This window comes from Carassius gibelio, chromosome A7 (genome assembly GCF_023724105.1).
Source record: "Carassius gibelio isolate Cgi1373 ecotype wild population from Czech Republic chromosome A7, carGib1.2-hapl.c, whole genome shotgun sequence".
NCBI classification, from domain to species: Eukaryota; Metazoa; Chordata; class Actinopteri; order Cypriniformes; family Cyprinidae; genus Carassius; species Carassius gibelio.
The window spans coordinates 10,733,296-10,759,064 of NC_068377.1; the positions used below are offsets into that span (position 1 = coordinate 10,733,296).

General features: G+C 37.3%; 2 protein-coding genes and 1 long non-coding RNA gene across 9 annotated transcripts in view; 2 read left to right on the top strand and 1 right to left on the bottom strand.

Annotated features, from left to right (window-relative positions):
• The window catches only part of LOC128017690 (solute carrier family 2, facilitated glucose transporter member 4), an 83,696-nt gene extending 74,196 nt beyond the window's left edge, over positions 1-9,500 (top strand). For all 3 annotated transcript variants that reach the window (XM_052603137.1, XM_052603139.1, XM_052603138.1), the window contains 6 exons: positions 3,851-4,013; positions 5,653-5,840; positions 7,551-7,655; positions 8,086-8,187; positions 8,390-8,593; positions 8,706-9,500. In XM_052603137.1, coding sequence (XP_052459097.1) covers positions 3,851-4,013; positions 5,653-5,840; positions 7,551-7,655; positions 8,086-8,187; positions 8,390-8,593; positions 8,706-8,918 — 975 coding nt within the window. In that variant the 3' untranslated portion in view covers positions 8,919-9,500. The remainder of the gene's footprint in view (positions 1-3,850; positions 4,014-5,652; positions 5,841-7,550; positions 7,656-8,085; positions 8,188-8,389; positions 8,594-8,705) is intronic.
• Positions 9,501-9,723: 223 nt separating this feature from the next.
• Positions 9,724-15,988, bottom strand: LOC128017699 (Y-box-binding protein 2-B). Of its 4 annotated transcripts, XM_052603154.1 has the most exons (10): positions 15,831-15,987; positions 14,794-14,857; positions 14,534-14,567; positions 14,144-14,233; positions 13,802-14,053; positions 13,465-13,544; positions 12,941-13,121; positions 12,570-12,674; positions 11,386-11,461; positions 10,144-10,293 (listed from the first exon to the last, which is right to left on the bottom strand). In XM_052603154.1, the coding sequence occupies exons 1-9, from the start codon at positions 15,880-15,882 to the stop codon at positions 11,426-11,428; spliced, it is 894 nt and encodes a 297-aa protein (XP_052459114.1). In that variant the 5' UTR covers positions 15,883-15,987; the 3' UTR covers positions 10,144-10,293; positions 11,386-11,425. The 4 variants fall into 4 exon arrangements, with proteins under 4 accessions (XP_052459113.1, XP_052459112.1, XP_052459114.1 ...); XM_052603153.1 differs by lacking the exon at positions 12,941-13,121 and having other exon boundaries at positions 9,724-10,293; positions 14,794-14,851; positions 15,831-15,988; XM_052603152.1 differs by lacking the exon at positions 12,941-13,121 and having other exon boundaries at positions 9,724-10,293.
• A 291-nt stretch (positions 15,989-16,279) lies between these two features.
• LOC128017712 (uncharacterized) lies at positions 16,280-18,227 on the top strand. Of its 2 annotated transcripts, XR_008184507.1 has the most exons (5): positions 16,280-16,676; positions 16,750-16,808; positions 16,897-16,959; positions 17,639-17,775; positions 17,891-18,227. It is a non-coding gene; the product is annotated as an uncharacterized LOC128017712 (long non-coding RNA). The 2 variants fall into 2 exon arrangements; XR_008184506.1 differs by lacking the exon at positions 17,891-18,227 and having other exon boundaries at positions 17,639-17,825.
• The last annotated feature ends 7,542 nt before the right edge of the window (positions 18,228-25,769 follow it).

Sequence of the window (25,769 nt, forward strand, 5' to 3'; positions counted from 1 at the left end):
TATTGTGTACATTATGGGATTTTTTATTTAAAAAACAATAAGGTTCTATCTACATAGTCGAATGGAACTCAAAAACTTTGAAGCTCAATATCTCAAAACTACTCGGAATGCAGATAGAACCTTATAATTCCAAGGGGACGTAATGTAAAAGGAGCTCATTCAAATACTGAGGTGCTAACCATTCAGGGCTTTATAAGTAATAAGCAATATTTTAAAATCTATACGATGTTTGATAGGGAGCCAGTGCAGTGTTGACAGGACCGGGCTAATATGGTCATACTTCCTGGTTCTAGTAAGAAGTCTTGCTGCTGCATTTTGGACTAGCTGTAGTTTGTTTACTAAGCATGCAGAACATAGCTGCCCACTCTCACGCATTCAGCTTGAGACTCATGCAATCGACCCAATTCTCATGCCACACCCCCATATTCTCACACAGACTTGTGCAGCAGTGAGGAAAAAAAAATCGTGCCTCATGATTTCGCAAAGCAACGCACAGAGAGACAAGACAGACAGTGTAGTGAATTTTTTTGACAATTGTGAGGGAAATACTTTATTCCCATAAACTGTGTAGTAAGCCATTCTCCCCCCCATCTGCACCTTGTAAATTGTGAACGTAGGTAGAGGACTGCATTAGGTTTGTGGACCCCCGGGACCCAAGCAAATCTCGCCGGACCGGGCAGTTTTACCTTTGATGCGGGCGGGAGTGGGCGGTCAGAAAATTTTGCGGGAGACCCGCGGGGAACGGTGGTGTGTAGTAGAAATGGAGTCAACACAAGAAGTTGAGAAGAAAATTTAAGCTGCTGTTTACTTGACAAAATCAAAGTAAGGCAAGTCAAACATCTGGAAACAAACAAAATGTGTTTGTTGACGAGTGGGGCGGGGCCGAGAGGCGTGGGAACGAGGAGTGAGGCCAGGTGTAGTGATTGGAGATGAGCTACACCTGCGCCCCACCCCTCGTTCCCACGCCTCTCGGCCCCGCCCCACTCGCCACAGTGTTTTATTTTGAGCATTGCCAGAGCATGTGAGAGAATCGGAGTGCTAAAATTTCCTGAAGAGCTCTGAGCGCCTTCTGGAGATTCCGCTCTGCTCGCTTAACCCAGTCAATAATCTATGCGTTTTTTAAGTGCATTTTATCTTGTGTGTGCTTTTCACAGGCTTTATAATCTAGGTGTATTTTGTGAAGATCTACGCACATTTAATCTTGTGTGTGTGTGTTTGTGTTTTAATGAGCCTGTTTTGAATGTTCTATTGCACAACAACAGCTGCCATTTTCACTGAAATAAACTTAAAGTGAACGAAAATCAAATACACTTCTTCAGTGTTTGCATTTCAGGTAGGCGGTTTATATATGTATATATATATATATATATATATATATATATACATATATAAACCGCAGGCGGAGTGGAACCAAACATTGCAGGAGCGGGCTGATATTTGACTGGTGGTGGTGTCAGTATGGGTTAATCCTATTTCTGTAAAATGTTTGTGAAAATTAAATGTAAATCTCTCAAGACATTCTGTACATATACCAAATACTTTGACAATCAATATATACTTAATATACTTCTGCTAATGCAAGGATTTGGTGTTTGTATTTTTTCCCAAACCAAGCCATGCCCCCCCATAAGCCCCTCCCCCACAACAAAGCCCCACCCCCAAAATTTCACTCTAAGATGAACTCAAAAGTTGGCAGCCCTGGCAGAACAACCACCCAATAAAGCATTAAAATAATCTAACCTTAAAGGTCATAAATGCATGGATTAACATTTCTGCATTTGACATGAAGAGCATAGGCCGTAATTTAGATATATTTTTGAGATGGAAAAATGCAGTTTTGACAATACTAGAAGGGGAGAATAAAAGCAGAAAAATCCCTGAAGGGAATGAGTAGATTCCTCTATCACTCTGATTCGGACGAGAACGCTGCCTCATCTGGATCACATCCCTTAGGTTCTGCTTACCTCCACGTGACCCACGATTCCTCTTACCCTTTCCCGCAGGTGGGGGAGGAGCGCAAGTCACAACACTAGCCTTCTGTGCCTGTCTTTGATCCTCAAATCGAGACAGGCCAGAACCCATATGTTGTTCGGGCTGGGACCTGCGTATGCCTTGCCATCTAAGCCAGATGAATTTCTGATGGGGCTGATGGCAAGGAGGGAGCTTAAGAGACGATGTCCCCCTTTTTTACGCTCTTTCTACAGGGGGCATCCCCTCATAGCTACTTTCGCGCATCACCTCGATGCCGGCAGATTTACTCTAATGCCGAGACCGAGAGATGCGAGAAGAAAATGAATGGCCTCTTTCATTTCTTTTTGATATCTGTATGAAGATCATGCAGAAATGGAATGCTCACCTGAGCTGGAGGGCTATGGTCAGAAAGACAATGCTCATTGAGTTTTTTTTTAAAAATGTTATATTTATTTATTTATTTTTTAATGGCCTTACATCGTCATCTTGTTGGCGCATTTTCATGGCAAGTCCAACTTTGACGTCGCCCGATCCATAACCTCTATCAGCTCTACATACACAGGGCAGGAGAATTGAAAAGGTTCAGCCTCAGCTTTTTCACCATCCTCAAACATCTCCTGCTTTCCCTAGGTAAAAACCCAGCAGAGCACTAACCTCAGTATCAGATAGTGTTAAAGATATAATATCATCCTCCGAAGGCTCTCTCGTCCGCCGCCATTACGAGCACGAAAGGGAAAATCAATCTTTAAAACGTTCAAACAGATCCACCTGTATTCTCACGAGCTGATTGTCCTCTGTGCCGCAGTAGCGCCAGGTCCTGAATCGCATGAAGCAGATGACTGCCTTTTTCCCCCCTTTTTTTCGGAAGAGAAACAAACGAGAGCGGAGCTTTTTTTCCTTGAAAAAAAAAAACTTTCACAATGCATGCTGATTGCCTCCTCAAAGACATCGGGTGTGTGCTCTTCACCCAAACAAATGACGCAAAGATCGCTTGTCATCGGGTGTCAAATAATTCAGATATCATGTAGTCGCCATGATATACAGAGAAAGATCGCTCTTACCAGTTCTTTCAAATGCACGCTTCAAACAGAACAGTCAGTGAAGACGAAGAAGAGAATGACTTGTTCTCCCTGTGCCTGTTTATAGTCATGCCGGTAGTGACGTCAGAGGCTGTTGCCGGCCAACATGTTGGTGTTTTGTCAATCTATGCTTCAGACATGGGTCATGACGAGGTGTTCCCCATAGCGGACCCTAGAGGACGCAGTTCGAAGTTCCCTTGAAAGGGAACCCCCAGTTGCTCCAAGGGTCCTCGATCTATAGCTGCCCACTGCTCCGGGTGTGTGTTCACTTCTTACTGCATGCAGAGCACCAATTCCAAGTATGGGCTACAATAAAAATGTACTAAGGAGCTAAACCATTCAGGACTTTATAAGTAATCAAATGTATGCAATATTACAATTACTAGAATCAGGAAGTATGAGCAAATTAGCCTGCTTCTTTAGATATTGCATTTTGGATCAGCTGGAGTTTATATAGCCTGCAGGGCAACCACCCAGTAAAGAATTACAATAATCTAGTCTTGTGGTCATTAATGCATGAAACAACTTTTTTGCATTCTTACAATAGCATATTTTGTGATGGAAAAATTAGGTTTTTACAATGTTGCTATCAAAGATTGATATAAAAACATATAAAAGTTTTATATCACATCTTACAGTGTCTTTTTTAAGGTAATTCAAACTGTTTTTATTTTCCTTCTTGTTTTTCAGTTTCCTTTTTGAACTCATCAGTAATTACAGTGACCAGTCTTCAGTCCTCTATTATTAATTGTCAATATTAGTTTCCCTTTTTACTAATTTCTCATTATTATTCTCTTCAGATCTTAGGACTCGAGTCCCTGTTGGGCAGTGAGCAGCTGTGGCCGGTGCTGCTGGGTGTTACCGTACTCCCTACAGTCCTGCAGATGACGCTATTGCCTTTCTGTCCTGAGAGCCCACGGTTCCTTTATATCATACGCTGCCAAGAGCACCATGCAAAGAGCGGTATGTGTCATTGTGTCATTTTACCCAACACTACATATTGAAAAGGTGTAGAGGAGCAGTGTGCAGTAAAAAACATTTGAGATGTCTGAACATTTGAACAATATTCCCCATTTGTTTAACACTTATGTCATGTGATTACAAATGTATAAATCATATAAATAAAAGTTATATCTGCTCACTGAATGTAGTGATAGTCAACTACCATTGAGAAATACACTCACCTAAAGGATTATTAGGATCACCTGTTCAATTTCTCATTAATGCAATTATCTAATCAACCAATCAAATTGCAAATGCTTCAATGCTTTTAGGGGTGTGGTCCTGGTCAAGACAATCTCCTGAACTCCAAACTGAATGTCAGAATAGGAAAGAAAGGTGATTTAAGCAATTTTGAGCGTGGCATGGTTGTTGGTGCCAGATGGGCTGCTCTGAATATTTCTGCTCAGTTACTGGGATTTTCATGCACAACCATTTCTAGGGTTTACAAAGAATGGTGTGAAAAGGGAAAAACATCCAGTTTGCGGCAGTCCTGTGGGCGAAAATGCCTTGTTGATTCTAGAGGTCAGAGGAGAATGGGCCGACTGATTGAAGCTAATAGAAGAGCAACTTTGACTGAAATAACCACTCGTTACAATTGAGGTATGCAGCAAAGCATTTGTGAAGCCACTACATGCAAAACCTTGAGGCAGATGGGCTACAACAGCAGAAGAACCCAACGGGTACCACTCATCTCCACTATAAATAGGAAAAAGAGGCTACAATTTGCACAAGCTCACCAAAATTGGACAGTTGAAGACTGGAAAAATGTTGTCTGGTCTGATTAGTCTCGATTTCTGTTGAGACATTCAGATGGTAGAGTCAGAATTTGGCATAAACAGAATGAGAACATGGATCCATCATGCCTTGTTACCACTGTGCAGGCTGGTGGTGGTGGTGTAATGGTGGGGGGGATGTTTTCTTGGCACACTATTGGCCCCTTAGGGCCAATTGGGCATCGTTTAAATTCCACGGCCTACCTGAGCATTGTTTCTGACCATGTCCATCCCTTTATGACCACCATGTACCCATCCTCTGGCTACTTCCAGCAGGATAATGCACCATGTCACAAAGCTCGAATTGGTTTCTTGAATATGACAATGAGTTCACTGTACTAAAATGGCCCCCACAGTCACAAGATCTCAACCCAATGGAGCATCTTTGGGATGTGGTGTAACGGGAGCTTCGTGCCCTGGATTTGCATCCCACAAATCTCCATCAACTGCAAGATGCTATCCTATCAATATGGGCCAACATTTCTAAAGAATGCTTTCAGCACCTTGTTGAATCAATGCCACGTAGAATTAAGGCAGTTCTGAAGGTGAAAGGGGGTCAAACACAGTATAAGTATGGTGTTCCTAATAATCCTTTAGGTGAGTGTAAATAAATTCTGCTTAACCTCAAGCAGATCAAAATTTATAATTACAATAATTTTTAATTCTGTACAATAATAATTGTAAATAACTGTTAGTTTAAAAAGTATTATTTTATGTATTTGTTACATTTTTATAAACATTTCACTTGTATCATAATACAATATACTTTTAATTGATAAACACACATAAACACATACTGAATACTTCAACCATCCTAATTTCTTTAGCTTTGCGGCGTCTGACTGGCCGTCTGGAGGTCAGTGAATGCTTGGCTGAAATGAAGGAGGAAAAGAGGAAGATGGACATGGAGAGAAAAGCATCCATTACTGAGCTCTTTCGCTCTCCTCTGTACCAGCAGCCCATTATCATCTCTATCCTGCTGCAGCTCTCTCAGCAGCTGTCCGGAATTAATGCTGTGAGTGCTGCAGATGTGCTCAGTTGATCAACTGCATTAGGAAAGAAACAGACAAACTGAGATTACTCAAAGCTTTATATTAAAAGCTGAAAGCATCTCTGCTACAAGGTTCAAGTACCTTTGTTTCATTAAATTAGGTTTTCTAAAATTAATTCATGTAAATATAAAGGTGCATCTCAAAAATCATGGAAAAGTATTATTTATAATTTAATTCTAAAAAGCGAACTTTCTTATATTCTAGATTCATTGCACACAAACTGATATATTTAAAGAGTTTTTGTTTTAATTCTGATGGTTATGACCTTTCTCAAAAAATTACAATATTTTCTCAAAAAAAATAAAAAATAAATAAAAAAAAGATTTGTTCACAGGAATGTTCAATATCTCCAAAGCAGTTTGCTGTTGCAGTCAAGCACAGTAATATCATGGTCATCAAATCACTTGGAAGATTGGCACTCTAGGCAGATGCTAAAGTCCTGCTGCAAAATTAAATCAGCATCTCCATAAAGCTTTTCAGCAGATGGAAGCATAAAGTGCTCCAAAATCTCCTGGTATATGACTCCATTGACTTTGGACTTGTTAAAACACAATGGACCAACACCAGCAGAAGTCACGGCTCCCCAAATCATCACTGACTTCAGAAAATTCACTCTGGACTTTGGATTCTGTGCCTCCCCAGTCTTCGTACAGAGTCCAGAAAGTAAATGCTAAATTAACTTTCATCTGAAAAGAGGACTTTAGATAACTGAACAACAGTCCAGTTCTTTTTCTCCTTAGCCCAGCTCAGATGCTTCTGACGTTGTTGCTGTTTCAGAAGTGGCTTGGTTGCTCTTTCCCTAAAGACGTCCGAGTGTGGTTACTCTTGATGCGCTGACTCCGGCTTCAGTCCACTCCTTGTAAAGCCCTTGAATCGGCTTTCCCTGACAATCTTCCCAAGGCTGTGGTCATCCATGTTGCTTGTGCACCTTTTCCTACCACACTTTTTCCTGCCAGTCAACTTTCTATGAATATATTTTGATACAGTACTCTGTGAACAGCCAGCCCTTTCAACAATGACCTTCTGTGGCTTTGATTTGATGTATTGTGTTGATGATTGTCTTCTGGACCATTGCCAAGTCAGTAGTCTTTCCAATAACTGTGGTTGCATGTTCTAAACTAGCCCAATAAGTACCCAGTATTTATACTCAAAATTAATCAAATAATGCTAAAAATAGAATATTAAATTTTTTTTGAGAAGCAGAATTTTTATTTTTCCTAAGCTGTATACCTTAACCATCAGAACTGTTAAATATAGTTAAATATGAAATATGTAAGTTGGTGTTCAATTATTGTAGAATATAAGAGAGTTTGCTTTTTTAATTAAATAATAAAAAAATAGATATTTTCCATGATATTCAAATTTTTTTAGATGCACCTGTATGACCCTTGTTGACATGGTGGCACAAAAAAAGTGGCTATGCAAAAAAAGATTAAGTATTAATGTATCTGTGAGAGTATATTCAACATGACCTAATTTATGACCATTAAATGCAACTTTTAATAAATTTTTAGTTTATGGCAGTAATAATATTCTCAGAATGGGAATCTGAAATATATTACCTGGATTTCAGATCAGAGATTGCAATGGAATCCTTGCAAATTATTTTCTTCATGCCTTAGAAATGAACCCATTTTTTCATGTTTTTCTAACACTTGCTTTTGTGCTTGCAGATCTTTTATTATTCAACTGATATCTTCAAAAAGGCTGGGGTAGAAAGTCCGGTGTATGCTACCATAGGTGCTGGAGTTGTCAACTGTGCTTTTACTATAGTCTCGGTATGTAAAAATAAATAAATAAGTAAAAAAAGATCTAATGAATCTTTAAAGAGGGACTAACAAGATTAGATGGAATATTTGCCTTAATTAAGACTTAATAAATAAAAATGTTAAATTTAATTAAATTAAAAATTAGTCCTCAATAATATTTGTAGATCAAAAATAAAAAAGATGTTAGGCAGATCTCATTACTTATATAAGTGTGTGCAGAGCAGTCATGAGAAGATAATAAAACTTCTCAGAATAATAAATATAATAATAATAATAATAATAATAATAATATATATATACTTTTTTTTTTTCAAGAAATGCAAGTATTTTTGTATAATTAAATTACAAATATCTAACCATTTAAACTACTTTGTTAGCATAAACCAAGTCAAACTACAACAAACTGTATATGTCCGTCACTAACTTGCCCAATCAACAGCTCTTCCTGGTCGAGCGTATGGGCCGTCGGACACTCTTCATGCTTGGACTTGCTGGAATGTGTATCTGTGCCATCATCATGACAACTTCCCTCACATTACTGGTCAGTCCCACAATACTTTTCAGGAAAATAATGGATCACTTATATATAAAATAAATAAATAAATATATATATATATATATATATATATATATATATATATATCAGTTTCTACACTATGGACTACTTTAGCACTTTTCCTAGTTAGTGAAAGCCGTCTGCCCTCATTCAGAGTAAATCTTACTTGTCTTTTCTTTGTTTACAGGAGGCTGTACCATCAATGAGCTATCTTAGCATGATGGCCATTTTTGGTTTTGTTGCCTTTTTCGAAGTAGGGCCAGGACCTATCCCTTGGTTCTTTGTGGCTGAACTCTTCTCACAAGGTCCCAGACCAGCAGCCATGGCAGTAGCAGGGTGCTCCAACTGGACAGCCAACTTCCTCATTGGAATGGGCTTCCAGTATGCCGCTGTAAGTGTACAGGAAACCATAACCAATAGCAATGGTTTACTTACCTGATTATGGCATCAAAATGTGCTATAAATCAATTTAAATCCTAACCGTTAATCTCCCTTTATCACAGAACCTGTGTGGTCCATACGTTTTCCTCATTTTTGCTCTGCTCCTCCTTCTCTCTCTGGTTTTCACATTCTTCCGAGTTCCTGAAACACGAGGCAAAACTTTTGACCAGATCTCAGCCACCTTCAACCATCATCCACAAAACATGATGGACATGGATCAGGGGATGCACAGTACAGAACTGGACTACCTAGGTTCTGAAGGGACAGAGAACTGAGGCTTGAGAGCAAGAGAGATGGTGAGGGGGGGACAGAATGACCGCAACTGACCCTTCTTTGAGGCTTGGAGAGGAAAATGGGATGCATACCAAAAAATAACATTACTACTCAGAAGAAGTGTAAGGCATTTGGTATTTGGATATAAAAGGTATTATAAAGACAGATGTTGGACATTGGAAGAGAGAGCAAGTTTGACTTCCAAAGATAATTCTTTTTAAGAGTTTTTGCACCAAGCTAAAATTTCATCAGCACATTTTTAATGCTTCTACTGTGGTCATACACCCTCTTTGACCCACATCACAAAAACAAGTTATTTCAAGCAAAACCTTCAACATTCTTACAAATCAGTTTTAAAAACTGCATCATTACATTTAAACAACCAAATTTCTATTCACTAGAACTGTTTGTATAGAACTGAATGAATAAAACAAAAATGTGGTATGCTATTTGAGTGAAATAGAAAAACCTAGACTCCTTATAAGTTGAATTCTGTTGTCACCGTAGGTCTCATTTTGAGGCATAAGCTAAATGTAACTTTTTGACAACTTTCCATGGTTGAATAAAAACTTGTTCTCCGACAATCTTTTTACAACCGTACATGTACAAAAAGTAGTTTTTTCAACAAGTTTTGGTACAAAAGTGCAAGGATAAATTGATACATTAATCTTATGCATATGTTAATTTTATATTTTGAGAGGTCCATTATGAATGCAGATTTCAGAATTTTCTGTCAAAAATGACAGACAAAAAAAAAAAAAAAACACACTTATTCACTTAAATAAAAGGTCCAAAGAGGAGTCCGAAGGCTTTGCAAATACTTTATTTACTTCACTGGCATTGCACACAACCCCAATTAAAGAAAAGAACATACCAAAAGAAAAATAAAAGAAATGGACAATCTTAAACCAGTTTGTATTTTAAATGGATGCCTATTTTCCCTTTTTATCTAGTTATAAGTAAGAGAAGAGTCAGCGCAGGGCTCATCACACTGGATGGCATTTCCTCTCACTGATTAACATAAAGTAGCCGAACTGGTCAAGTTTTCTCTACTGCTCATTGCCCATAGTACAGAACAAAACTACAAAGGGAAAATATAATGGGCTTTCAGAGCAGGTTTCATTCACTGTTTTATTTCTTCATTTTTAATTTTTAACGGCTAAATATGCATCAACCCAACCCTCCCTTCATCACCAGCCCCTTCCTTTTCATCCATCCTTTTTCTCTCTTCCTGACAGAAATGTTCCAGACCTCAAATGATGAATCAAGTTCGGGTTGGGAGAAGGATGTAGAAGTGAGGGGCAAGTTGATTGCACATTGGTTGAATGTTTGACGAGATAAGCAAGGTCCTACCCCCAAACTATCCCAACTGGGAACCTATGCAGCAACACGGAAAGAGAAAAATGTGAGGTACAAAAAATAAATAAAAATAAAAATAAAGTCATTGGGAGATGACAATATTTATGGTTAAACATTTAGACATCAGGTAAATTTACACAAAACATTTCAAAAACTTAAATACAGTAAACGCTTAATTGCCTTTCTCAACAAACTAAAATTTGTTTTCTACAATTTATTTTTAAAATGCCATCACTTAAAGGGAGAATTCCAAAATGAAAATTTGCTGTTAATTTACTCACCATCAGGCTATCAAAAATAAAAAGCGAAGATATTTTTAGCTGAAACCATGGTTCTTGGTGATTCATTAAATGTTAATGGCAAAAAAGTTGATGGCTAGTCATAAAAAAAAAAAAAAAAAACATTGCTCCGGACGATATACAGAAGTTTTAGGAAGCAAAAGATCGGTCTGTGCAAGAAAATATATCAAGTGCATACAGTATAAAAAGTGAATAGTCTTAAATCAACTCACATTTTTAAATAAAGAAAATGTAAAAACTTCACTCAAAAAAAGCTCCTTCATTCAAATACTTGGTTCATGCACCTTATAAGCTCAATGTACTATTTGAGGAACCCGGGAAACACTGAATAAGTTGGCAAAAACTGGCATCATCGGATCATATACACCAATGGTTGACAATGGAACACAAATGGCACATTTCAAGTCAAGAGTGACTGTCGACCATATTCTAAAGATAAGTTTGGATCGAGTATCTTGTAGATCTGTGCTGGCTTGAGCCAAAAAATATTTCAGATGGTTGAGTCCATTTTAGTGAATTAGTTCAGTCTGAAGAACCGGTTCAAAAGAATGATTTGCACGCAAACTGGAGATCTCTCTGGATCATTTTCCAGAGGCTGTGTAGTATAGGTAACGTTGTAAATGTTTCTTGCACAAAACGATCATTTCGTTTTATAAGATCAAACTGTGAGGACCTACATATGTTGCCTGACGTTTTTTTTTCTTCTTTACACTCTTAAAAAAGGTGACCGTAGCCACTAACTTTTCTCAGGCTTTTTTTTTTTTTTAACCACCTTCAAAACACAGCACCAGTTTAGCTCAGGAAGTCTCACCTCTTGCCAGGGGTCACATGATTCCTTCCAGGTCAAAGAATCATTCTGAGGACTTGGAAGTTGTGGGAGGAAGTGCCTACACAGGGAGAAAGAGTTGTTAGTGCACATGGGGTAGTTGTCACAATTGTAATCACAAGACAAATGCCAAGAAACATCATATGACTAAAATACAGCTTGAATTTTTTTTTTATTATTATTATTATTATTATTATTATTATTATTATATTATATATATACGAAAGTTTGGGAACCCCCTGCAGAATCTATGAAAAGTTAATTTTAACAAAATAAGAGATACTAAGTTTTTTTATTTCTGTCCTGAGTAAGATATTGCACATAAAATGTTTACATTTAGTAAAAAAAAAAAAAAAAAAAAAAAAACACCCAGTTTTTGTTTTTTACACAGAGGACAATTGAGGCACTTTAAATGCTACCATTTATATATAACAAAAAAAAAGGGGGTTCTAACGTTCACTGATGCTCCAGAAGGAAACAAGATGCATTAGGAGGTGGGGGTGAAAACCTTTGCACGATGAAGAGGTCCAAATTATTCTTATTTTGTTGAAATAGAATTTTCCCATTTAGTTCTGCATTTCGTAAGCAACAGAAGATACTTTCCCGGAACACAAATTAAGTACAATTTACCTTGAGCTTCAAATTCCAAAAGTTTTCACCCCCCAGCTCTTAATGAATCTCGTTTGTGTAAAAAAAAAAAAAACTAAATTTGAATCTCTAAATCATACAGTCACTACTGGAAAGGGTTCAAATATGCAAAGATGCCGGAAAACTGAAGATTCTGCAGGACCTTAAATATTTTTCTGAAGAACAGTTCTGTTTAACTGTAAAGAAACAAACAAGGGACTCATGCACAACCATCACAAAACAGAAAGACAGTTGTGGATCATCCAGTTAACTGCACACACTATTAAGAACCAAGGGTTCCCCAAACTTTAGAATGGGGTTATTAAAATAATTTCAGCAATTTTATTTTATTAAAATGTGAACATCTTTTGTACAATCCTGCTCAGGACCGTACTAAAACAAATAAAATGCATTTAGTATGATCTATTTTATTGTTAATTTATTCAATTTTTTTTCAAGGGGTTGCCACTGTGTGTGTGTATATTATTTAAAAAAATAATAATAAATTATATATATATATACATACATACACACACACTCACATCCATTTTAAGGGATTGTTTCGGGGAAGCTTCAGAAGAGGATTTGACATCAGCAGGTTTGGAGGCCTGAGCCGGGGACTCAGGTTTTTCAGGTTCATCTCCATCCTATACATTGACAAGCCATATATTTAGGAGACATCCATTTAACCTAGCTGAACAAAACTCACAATTCACTATTACAGAAGTCAATTATTTCACATTTGAGAAATTAGCAGTTGGAGAACTGTGGAAACTAATGATAATTTCACTTCAAAGTCAGGCAGCAAAGATAAATCTAATGGTGTCCATTTCAACAGCTTCACTTCACTGCGTTTTTTTTTTTTTTGTATAAAAAAAAAAAAAAAAAAAGAAAAAAAAAAAAAAAACCTCACTTTAGATGCACCAGATTCAGATTTTGTCTGTCTACGCCGACTGAACTGTCTGCGGGGTTTCTGTGGCTGCCCCTCAGTCTGCTCCCTATTGGTCTCGCTCCCTTTAGGGGGCGACTCTTGCTCTTCTGCAGGGACTACTGTCGGTTGAGCCTCTCCAGGGGGTGGGCGAGGACGTAATGGCCTGGACGTTCATGAAAAGAGACTTTCAGGTTTACATAAAACACAATACATATGCACAATGTAAATGCACGTTTAAGGTAATTAAATGATAGGCATATTTAAAACACAGATATCTTTTATCATTTATTATAATTAGATCTGGTAAAATCAAGAGTTCTAAACAATTTTATTTAAAACTGTATTTAAAACTTTTTCCAGCTTTAAATACAATTTAAATTTAGAGCATCTCAACATTTGTCCCTACTCCTTATTTCCGGTTTCCCTTTTAACTTAACACCACTGGGTCAACTTGATTCAAGACACAAAAAAAAAAAATTCCAAATATTACAAGTGATGATATGAACCTTCGAAATCGAGGTCTGAACCTGCGTGGTAGCGGCCTCTGCTGGGCACCCTCTACTTCCTCCTTCTCTCCAGCTTCTCCCTAAAGCAGAGACAAGAAAACTGCTCACTGACCAACAGTGTGCACTAAAAAAAAAAAACAGAGTCATTTAAAGGCTTATCATACTCAATATTTAAAGTTCACATTGAACACAAATGTAACTCGTGTACTCAGTAAAATTGAGTCCCCTGTAGGCCCTGGTGACATTTCACGATCAACGTTTCAAAAATACTTCTATTAATCTAAGGCATACTAGACCTTTGGTTTTTTTAAAAAAAAGAACTTTTAAATGATCTCACCTCGCCTTGTGGCTGAACAGGTCTTCTGCGTGGACGCTGGCGTCGAGGATGTGGGAGAGGGGCTCCTTTCTCTTCACTGCCTTCTCCCTCAGATATGGGCCCTGCTGGAGCCGCCCCAGATTTCTCCTCTCCTTCAGCAGGTTGTGCATTACGGGGGTAAAAGCGCCTACGGAATCTTCGTTTATTGGGGGCATATCGACTGCCTTTGACTGGTATACCCCCTGGACCGGTCACATTTGCTGCCTCTGAGCCCTGAAATAAAGACTTCGTTTTAGAGGATATACAATTTATAAACTCACAATATTCCTCAACAGCCTTTTGATACATCCAGATACCACGTACTTTAGCTGCTTCGACAACATCAAATTCCACAACCTCACCATCCCCCACACTTCTGAGAAACTTTCTTGGGTTATTTTTTTTAATTGCAGTCTGCACAAAGGGAAAAGGTAAAACCTTAGTATAATATCAATTTTCAACAATGCAAAATGTATGGTGTTATCTTAGAAACGCTTGAAATTTAAGATAACTGTAAAGGTGATCTTAATGTTTTTTTTTTATGTTTTTTATTTATTTTAAAACTTACTAGGGAAGAATGTCATACACTTCATTTACCAGTCAAACATTTGTTCAAGAGGACACTGTGGCATTACTCCATTACCTTTAATTAAGAGAGTTTCTATTTTAAATGAAAGGCTAAATTAAATGTTGCTGCGTTTATAAAGTCATTACCTGATGAACAAACACATCTTCTTTAGTATCATTTCTGGGAAACAAAAAGCACTCAATTAAATTTTTTAATTTCAATTGATATTTTAACTAATATTTATTCTGAAAACTGATTTAGCAATATGATCACACACAGAAAGACACACCGAAATACATTTCAAATTTCAAACACTAGTGGTCTCAGACGTTTGAACCAAACAATACCCATCAGACTGTGTATATCGTTAGTCAGGTGAGGAGTACTTTAAGTATTATAAACATACCTGTTGATGAAGCCATATCCATTGCGCACATTGAACCATTTCACAGTTCCCTCCACACCTGTCGCTGCAATAGATAAGAAACATAGTATATCTACGCATTCGTCTGTTCAGGCAAATCTCGAGGAACCGGCTCATTTGAACACTGTGGGCCGCGTGTGAATCAACTACAAAACCAAGAACAAACCACTTTGGCCAGTCAACTGTTGGTCACAACCTTAACTCATAAAAGGTAATCGAAACCGGTTTTTTTTTTTTTTTTTTTTTTATGCGATCCAACGGGCAAATATGTGCATTTATATGGCAATGTGAAGCTTTTACCTAACGAAATGTATCACACCTGCAGTTAAATCCCACCCACATAAAGCACATGGTGACAGCGCGCAGAAATGTGGGTTTTTCGTTATCGATTTGTGCCAACTTACCGGTCTTTGAAAAGATGGGTAGCACAAATCGACAGCGAAAAACCCACATTTCTGCGCGCTGTCATCGTGTGCTTTATGTGGGAGGGATTTAACTGCATATTAGAAGCACAAACAGTCTGCTTCCAACATGAACAACTTAAGATCCTACCAGGCATGTTCCTTTCATTAATCTTTATGCCGGTTCTGAATTACTGAAACAGCATTTTAAATCCCAGCAAGAGACAAACAGACTGTCCAGTGAAAGGTTACTAAATGGTAAAATAAGTTTCAAATTGGATGACGGTAAACTTAGTTTCTTAAAAGCTTAAATCTATGTTAGATCTTTCTCGATACTATCCATACAAAGTTGCACGCGGAAGTGTTGAAATCAACTTTATTTCAGTCCGCCATAAAAAAATAAAATAAAAATAAAAAACATACCATTATTTTAAAGACGATACTGTGTAAAGAAAAACATAAAGATCAGAAAAAACCGCTGATAAATGCAATTTGCAAAAAGCAATTTTGTCAGTAAAGCCTGTCAGTTGCGTTTCACACCGTGTATTATACTATATGCAATGTGTCTTAAATAAATGTAAGTATCATTGTGGCTAGTCACTTAACCCATGGGCCTACCGATAACTTTTCTCTCTGGCTGAGGTTGCTCGGATGCCTCTATGTCACTCATCTTCTCTCTGGAGTTAACCCTTTCCCTTCGACTCTCCAGACTTTTACTCGTGTGTCCACCTCAAACTTTTTATCCCGATTCCCTTTCAGGAAGGATAGATTTAATTGGTGTTCAAGCGACCAATCAGTGATTTCCAACTTCATTCTCGCGTGAACAGTTGGGAGCAGAGCATTTGAGCGGAGCGGAGTGGCTTGTTTGAGATGCGCCTGGCATCGCCTGAAATGTACTATATTGGGAGGCTGCAGACCTGGAGCCGGTAGATATAGGCCCAAAAGTATGTTCCTGCACAACCGGAGGCTGCAGATTCAGGACCGCAGATCTGGGCTGCAGTTCTAGGACCCTAGTTTTTCCTGACAGCGCCACCTACCGTACTGGCCAATATAGCAATGGCTGCAGTTTCAGGGAGTTACCCCAGAGTGCAGTCTGGACGATGGGGCGGGGCGACACTTCGAGGCGGAGCGACACGTGTCGCCCCGCCCATATTTGTTTTCCCCGCCTTTGACATTTTCCTCCGAGCCAGCAGGGGGCAGTTTGCGTTGAAACAAACAGAACGGTGGCAACTACAGCAGCAGAGTAATAACGCTATTCCGTTGATTGCTTGAGGTGAGTAAAAGTGGTTGTGTAAATATCTTATAATATGAAATGCGATGTTCGATCATTTATTTATCCATGGTACGTTCAATTTGAATAATTATTGTTAATAATTGTTATAAATTGCTCATTTTATTGTTCTTTGTGGATTGTAACAGTACACTCTGTACATGGCTTTAGTTCATAGGTTCGATTTTACAGAGGTATGGCATCACATTTGTCAAGTTATTTGAACAGACATGCATGATTTTTGTGTGTATTATTATTATTTTTCAGGATGACATGATCAGGAGGTGGTGGTGTTCTGTTCTCCTGGACAGCTTTACTCCGCAAATGTATGTAGCTGTTTGAATGTTGCTACATGAAACATTACTCTGTACTATATCTAGCAATATACCTACCTCTTGACATTTGTTCTTTTAGAGCTCAACCACTGAGGAGAACTTCACCATTCACCATGTCTTCAGGCAGAGTCCAGCAAAGCAGGTTATTACATTCATTAAGAACTAATAATTACATATGTGTGTACATGCAGAGGTATTTTAGTTATTACAGCTACATAGTTGTTCAGATGTGAAATTGGTATTATGTACAAGTACTATATTGGTCAATACTGTGGATTATTTAATATATAACTATCAGTTAACATCAGCATCAAGGACATTTAAAAACATTTCAGCTTAATTCATTTTCAGACAGCAGCAAGTTTTTTAAATAACTTCTGTTTGCGATCTAATGTGGATTTTGTTCACCATATAAGATAGAAATATTTATATTCAATGTAAAAGATCTTCATGTGGATCGTGCATACAAATATATACAAATATCTCACTGGATTATTACAATTAATGGCAAAATGAATGTGTGGAAATGTAAACTAATATATCCTACTGACACACAGCAGCAAAAGATATAAATAATTGGCTTAAAACAGTTTTTTTTCAATGTGAAAATACTAACACTAATACTTCTGCACAGTACTGTATATATTAACATTTTATTAGTGTTATTATAAAAGAATGAGTATGCAGTTGTGACAACAATCTATAGAGTTTTTAATGAGAGTTTGTTTAAAGCAAGGTTGTCTGTATTCAGTGTTTATATAATGTTTAATAACTTTTATATACATATATAAATAAACCTATGTATGTTTTTGATTCAACAGCTTCCACTGGAAATCCTCAGGGAAGTTATTTTGTCGGCGGGTGACTCTGCATATTTGACACTTTCTCTGGTTTGCAGATGGTTTAGGGTTGTGCTCCGAAGTTTTTCGGAAAGCGGCACAGTTTGCCTGGCTAGAGAGTAAGATTTCCCCGTTTAATGCTCATTCTCCAATTGAATTTTGTAGTAGAAGGCTGTTAAACTTTTTTTGTATTATTATTATTATCTTTCATGTATTTTGTCTTTACACTATAAGTTGTGGCCAACTGGAAGAATTGTCCTCCTGTCTTCTGACCGGAACGATATCAGACGGATGTACAGCATCAGGGAACGCTTGCAGTGCAGAGCCCTTTTCAAGTTTAACCCACCAGGGTACAGGGAAGAGACCGGCGTGGTGATCTTCTGGGCTTTTGTTTACACAGGATTTTGTTCCAAGGACTTTTTTTTTTTTTTTTTTTTGCGGCATGAAACACATTTGTGTGTTAAGTTCATTGAAGGGAAATAACTGGTTTTGATTATTAATTGATGTAATTTAAAGTTAAACTTTGCACTGTATAATGTTTTAATAAAAAAGCTATGGAAAACACGTGCATGACAACAGGTTTCAGTCATTTACATCAGTCTATCATTCTTTAAGGTTTCTCATATTTGATGATAACATGATTTGCTATGCATTGCTCATAATGGATTCTTAGTTTAGTTGTGACAGGATTGTGAGGATTAATGAGGTTTTCAGTAGTGCAGTTCAGAAAACAAATAACAGAAAGTAACAAGTGTTTTTGGGCAAGTTCTTTAGAACCTGTATAGTTCCTTCCTTGCAAAAAGTAACCATGGATTTATTGTAGTAAAAATATTTGTTGGCACTTTAATTACTGTGAGCTGTAATTATAAAAACACCATAGTTTTACTATAGTTACTGTAGCAGAACCATAGTAAATTTTCGTAGGGGCCAAGGGAATGTTCAGAATATTATTGGTGACGTTCAGAGACTGGTGACAATTTGTTACACACACGACACACACACACACACACACATACAGTATTGTTCAAAATAATAGCAGTACAATGTGACTAACCAGAATAATCAAGGTTTTTTGTATATTTTTTATTGCTACGTGGCAAACAAGTTACCAGTAGGTTCAGTAGATTGTCAGAAAACAAACAAGACCCAGCATTCATGATATGCACGCTCTTAAGGCTGTGCAATTGGGCAATTAGTTGAAAGGGGTGTGTTCAAAAAAATAGCAGTGTCTACCTTTGACTGTACAAACTCAAAACTATTTTGTACAAACATTTTTTTTTTCTGGGATTTAGCAATCCTGTGAATCACTAAACTAATATTTAGTTGTATGACCACAGTTTTTTAAAACTGCTTGACATCTGTGTGGCATGGAGTCAACCAACTTGTGGTACCTCTCAGCTGTTATTCCACTCCATGATTCTTTAACAACATTCCACAATTCATTCACATTTCTTGGTTTTGCTTCAGAAACAGCATTTTTGATATCACCCCACAAGTTCTCAATTGGATTAAGGTCTGGAGATTGGGCTGGCCACTCCATAACATTAATTTTGTTGGTTTGGAACCAAGACTTTGCCCGTTTACTAGTGTGTTTTGGGTCATTGTCTTGTTGAAACAACCATTTCAAGGGCATGTCCTCTTCAGCATAGGGCAACATGACCTCTTCAAGTATTTTAACATATGCAAACTGATCCATGATCCCTGGTATGCGATAAATAGGCCCAACACCATAGTAGGAGAAACATGCCCATATCATGATGCTTGCACCTCCATGCTTCACTGTCTTCACTGTGTACTGTGGCTTGAATTCAGAGTTTGGGGGTCGTCTCACAAACTGCCTGTGGCCCTTGGACCCAAAAAGAACAATTTTACTCTCATCAGTCCACAAAATGTTCCTCCATTTCTCTTTAGGCCAGTTGATGTGTTCTTTGGCAAATTGTAACCTCTTCTGCACATGCCTTTTTTTTAACAGAGGGACTTTGCGGGGGATTCTTGAAAATAGATTAGCTTCACACAGACGTCTTCTAACTGTCACAGTACTTACAGGTAACTCCAGACTGTCTTTGATCATCCTGGAGGTGATCATTGGCTGAGCCTTTGCCATTCTGGTTATTCTTCTATCCATTTTGATGGTTGTCTTCTGTTTTCTTCCACGTCTCTCTGGTTTTGCTCTCCATTTTAAGGCATTGGAGATCATTTTAGCTGAACAGCCTATCATTTTTTGCACCTCTTTATAGGTTTTCCCCTCTCTAATCAACTTTTTAATCAAAGTACGCTGTTCTTCTGAACAATGTCTTGAACGACCCATTTTCCTCAGCTTTCAAATGCATGTTCAACAAGTGTTGGCTTCATCCTTAAATAGGGGCCACCTGATTCACACCTGTTTCTTCACAAAATTGATGACCTCAGTGATTGAATGCCACACTGCTATTTTTTTGAACACACCCCTTTCAACTAATTCAACTAATTGCCCAATTGCACAGCCTTAAGAGCGTGCATATCATGAATGCTGGGTCTCATTTGTTTTCTGACAATCTACTGAACCTACTGGTAACTTGTTTGCCACGTAGCAATAAAAAAATATACGAAAAACCTTGATTATTCTGGTTAGTCACATTGTACTGCTATTATTTTGAACAATACTGTATATATGTATGTATATATTATTTGAATATATAAATCAAGGTACTCCATGACTATCTACATAACCATACTTCGCATAATATTGCCGTGTCATTTTCAAACCAGCGAGTAATGCCGAGGTAGCGTCTACACTACAGCCATTGAGGGAGTAGACCATTTATTTTTATTCTGTTCGTCGTAATCCAAAACTCTTTGTATTTATACGGGATGTTACGGAAATGCAACAATAAATGCAAAAACACAACATGTATATTCACTTTTTAATTTATATTAAAAGTTTATTCATCTTAGTGTCTACTTCCGCATTCCAATCCTGCTAATAGCGTCATAATTCTCTATACCAATAAGCTCATCTTAATCATAAACCAATAACCGCTGAGGTGGGTGGGGCGACACGTGTCGCTCCGCCCAAACGTGTCGCCCCGCCCCATCGTCCAGACTGCACTCTGGGATACTTGGTTTCAGGAACGCAGTTCTAGTATCCTGTTGGTTTAGTTTGCAGTCACGTTACTTTGTATATAGCATCAATATATTAATCTCAGTAGCATGTTTTTAAATGTGATTTTTGATTCAAAATGCAGCAGAGTTAAATTACTAAGTGTGCTTTGAGTCACAATTTACAATTTTTTTTACATGAATTTACAAAAAATATAAATGAAATATAAATTTTGTAAAATTGATGTATATCAATGTTAAAACAATTGTAAAAAATGAAGAACCTTAAAAGTCTTGAATTGTCTCTTGAAAAGTCTCTTGAATTATACAGTATATTGATTCACTTCCTTAAGGTGAATTAGCTCATTATCAGGTAAGTTAAAGTTGGAATCAGCGTATGGAGTCACTAAATTACTGCCAATATTTTAAAAGTTGTTGAGAGGCAAGACACAAGAATGATTCAAGAATGTTTATTTATATACATATATACATACATACATATATATATATATATATATATATATATATATATATATATATATATATATATATATATATATATATATATATATATATATATATTATAGTTCAGACCAAAAGTTTGGACACACCTTCTCATTCAAAGAGTTTTCTTTATTTTCATGACTATGAAAATTGTAGAGTCACACTGAAGGCATCAAGGGCTATTTGACCAAGAAGGAGAGTGATGGGGTGCTGCACCAGATGACATGGCCTCCACAGTCACCGGACCTGAACCCAATCAAGATGGTTTAGGGGTGACCTGGACCGCAGACAGAAGGCAAAAGGGCCAACAAGTGCTAAGCATCTCTCGGGGAACTCCTTCAAGACTGCTGGAAGACCATTTCAGGTGACTACCTCTTGAAGCTCATCAAGAGAATGCCAAGAGTGTGCAAAGCAGTCATCAAAGCAAAAGGTGGCTACTTTGAAGAACCCAGAATATGACATATTTTCAGTTGTTTCACACTTTTTTGTTATGTTTATAATTCCATATATAATACCACATTTGTTAATTCATAGTTTTGATGCCTTCAGTGTGAATCTACAATTTTCATAGTCATGAAAATAAAGAAAACTCTTTGAATGAGAAGGTGTGTCCAAACTCTTGGTCTGTACAGTATATACATGTCATTTTTGTGACAACGGCACCAAAGTGAACCCCTTTTCCATCAGTTGCTGCATGGATAGAATGGCTGTAGGCTTCAACTTTAGAGAAAGAGAGAGCGAGAGACAGAGAGAGATAAATAATAAACATTTGTTTAACATATTCAACTGGAATATATATATATATATATATATATATATATATATATATATATATATATATATATATATATATATATATATATAAGTGAAAGTCCTTGCAGCATGTGGTGCATCTCTTCAATTCGGCAGGGATCTCCCTTTTTGGATTGTTATATGTATCTTGGAAAAGTGAGAGATCATGAAAATATCCCTAGTGCCTTTATTAATCATCTGTCCTACAATGAGCCTAATCGAATCCATAAAATCACTTCATATTGGCCATGCAGAACATGACAGAAACTAACACATGATAGCAATGTATAACTGTATGTGGAGTAGACCTGCAGATTAGGCCAAATTGTAACAAACTATTAAAATTGCCAAATGCCTCATTTATCATTGCAAAACAATGCCAAAACAACAGGCTAAAACATACTGCAACTAGGCACTCAGTTCAGTTTAATTATGAAATATATTTTATACATAAATATGGTAAAATAGTGACTATTAAGCCACTATTCACACTAATACATTAAGCTGCATGTAAATCTTACAAATCTTACATCAACCATGCTCTTGTCATCTGATAAGTTTAATTAATGTGCAGGCTAGATTCACTTATAATACTTCGTCATTAAAACACAATTAAGATTTATGAAATCATAGCCACAAATTAACGTCGTAGTAATTAATAAAACTAGCTCACAAATTCTTAATTTGGTGTGAATTAATTATTAATTCATAGGTAGCAGTTCTCACTATGTAAATTTTGCACCGTTGAAACGTTATAAGATAAAACTTAATTAAATATCGATACTCACCGTCTGGTTGCTGTCCACGTCGTCCATCTTTAATTAGTGTTGATTCAGTACAGTAGGTGGCGCTGTCACCAAAATACTAGGGTCCTAAAGCTGCGGTCACAGAATTGCGGTCCTGTAACTGCAGCCTCCGGTTGTGCAGGAATACCCTTCTCGATATAGGCCCCAAGCAGTTTTACGCCCCAAGCAGTTTTACGCCCCTGTTGTTCCTCATGCGTCCAGTAGGGGGAGAAGGAAATACGGCGAATAACACTATATGGGGAGGCTGCAGAGCAGACCTATGACCTACTGTAAAATGTATTATTTATATTTATTTATAAACTGTTTTTATATACAGGAGACTGACTGATATATGATGTTGTGAATTTATATTAAGCTATATTTAGATATTAACCATATTTAGGCCATTAGACATACAGTACTGTGTAATCATTTGCATCCTAAATGAAATATCTACTGTACAATTCACAATTGGTCGTCATACAGCTACAAAACATGTCCTACATAGCATTTTATGAAGACAAACACAATTTAACCCTTTTCTAAAATTCCAAGGGTAATTTAAAAGAAAGAGACAATATTGTTGTTCACAAAAATATTTATTAACACCATGACTTTTATTTCTGAACAGCATGACCCTGGTCCTGTAGATTCTGCATGACTCCTGTAGACTCTCCTATACAATGCTGACATGAGTAAATTTGAGTAAACTAAAACATCAATCATGCATCCATTTAACATTAACATTCATTACATTTTTAGAAAAAAATAAAATAAAAATCAATCATAAATGATGCTACCTTCATGGACGACTGCCCTAGAAAAGTGAAGCTTAAGATGAGTTTGTACTTTACTTTTCTTTGAGGGCTTGAAAAAAATCAGAATTACAGAAAGGACAGTGAAATAGGGAACAGCAGGAGGTGCATCTGTTAAGCGCAGGTAAGTTGCAACCTCTCTGTATAGATATTATTTCTTCCCCTGAAGAGAGAAAGAGATGGGTGTTTTTAGTTTATACTTGTTTAGAAAGAGAGATTTTAATTTTCTTAAGTAGCTAAAGAGCTAAAGCAAACACACACCTTTATGAGATACAAGTTAAAGAACTAAAGACAGAGTATGATAAAACACACATTAAATGCACATACATTTGTCCAGATAAGTAAGCTATTTTAAGAAAACTGTATATTAAGATATACATTAGAGAATTAGATCATTTCATTTATAAGAAACAACTCAAATAAAAATCTACATTTAAACCATATGAGACCAAAGTTTTTAATGTAGGTTTTATCATGCATGACATATGTTTGTATTATTTGACAAAATACTTGAGTGAGTGTGCAGTTCAACTTGTGCAGAGACTTAGAGATTTGCATACATACATACATGCCTATAAATGTGTATTTTGTGTGTTCACATCATAGACTGTCAAAAAAAAACAAAAAAAAAAAACACACATTTGTGATTATCCACTCTAATGTGCTCCAGAAACCATGTGGAGTATGTTTAAATGCAAGGAGTAAACAGGGTCTTACCAGAAGAAGCCATGTCACCCAAGCTAAAGACAGACAACAAGATAAAAATAAAAATGTAATTAATTTTAAAAGTGAGTGAGACAGAGCGGGTAAAGAGAAGACTAGGGGCAGCTTAACCTACACGTGGTTAGCTAAGTTTGAGTCAGACAGACTGACTCAATCAAGTACTTTTGCCTCTCGAAATAAATTATTGACCCATCTTTTGAATTGTTTATAAATAATAAATGTTGCATCATTACAATACAATCAACAACAATAACTTATTTACATACCTCAATTCGTATCGCTTCAAAAAATGTCTGCTGCTATCATACAGATATGGTCTGCTGTTTTGATGACTAGGCTCATATACTAATATACAGCCTCCCCCTACTTGACGCATGAGGAACAACAGGGGCGTAAAACTGCTTGGGGCGTAAAACTGCTTGGGGCCTATATCTACCGGCGCCAGGTCTGCAGCCTCCCCCTACTCGAAATGTATGCGAGAGTAGGCGGCTGCAGTGAGAGGAGGAGTGAACAAAGCGCAGGCAAGCCGGACAGATCTCTCTTCTCGTAGTGGATCTGACACCTGTGAGATCAAAGATGGCTATCGCGGGATTCACGCTTGTGCACAGTGTTGCTAATAAATTGAAATTAATTCAAGTTCTGTTGCTTTTATATGAAAATAAATAACATGGACACCATTTAATTACCTACCAAAGACGTATTTATCAAAAAAAAATTTCTTTTATACAGACATATGTGTTTTTATTTATTAGTGTTTTTTTTTTAAATAAAAATTACATTACATAACCCAAAGAGATCGCACTGTCAGATAGTTCGGGAATATTCACACATAACATAAACACAAAAAAACATGATATTAGAGTTTTAAAATCAAACATTTTAAAAGAGAACATTACATCACAGTTGTTTAAACAAATGAACATTAAGCTGTGTCGTCAGCAAGTCGTTTCCCATCGTGCTTTTGATCAGCGCAGTCGGTGAAGAGCAACTGCGCCTGACTGCAGAATCAAATCACAGACCAACTTTAAAGCAGCATTTAAAATCTCCATAGAAAAGTGATACTTGCATGGCCCAGCGTGCATGCGCTGGTCCTTTTGAAAACAGCGTGCGTGTGCTGGAGGCCGTGTGACGCGCGTGTGAGCTGTGCTGGATCTTTGCGTGAGCTTGGAGCAGTGTGAGCGGGGCCTTTGTTCTGTCTTCGCGTGGTATCGGAAAGGTTCAACAAACAATGTTCCAGAATTCGTCTTCCTTGTGTGGAGAGGCGAATAGTTGAATAAATTTAGTAAAGAAAAGAAAAGAAAAGAAAAGAAAACAACGAAAACGAAAGCTTCCGAAGGAGCCATGAAAATGACTGTCCTCTCCGCCTCCCGGCTGGGGGGAGGGGGGGAGGGGCGATCTGAGCACGGCCTGTAACTG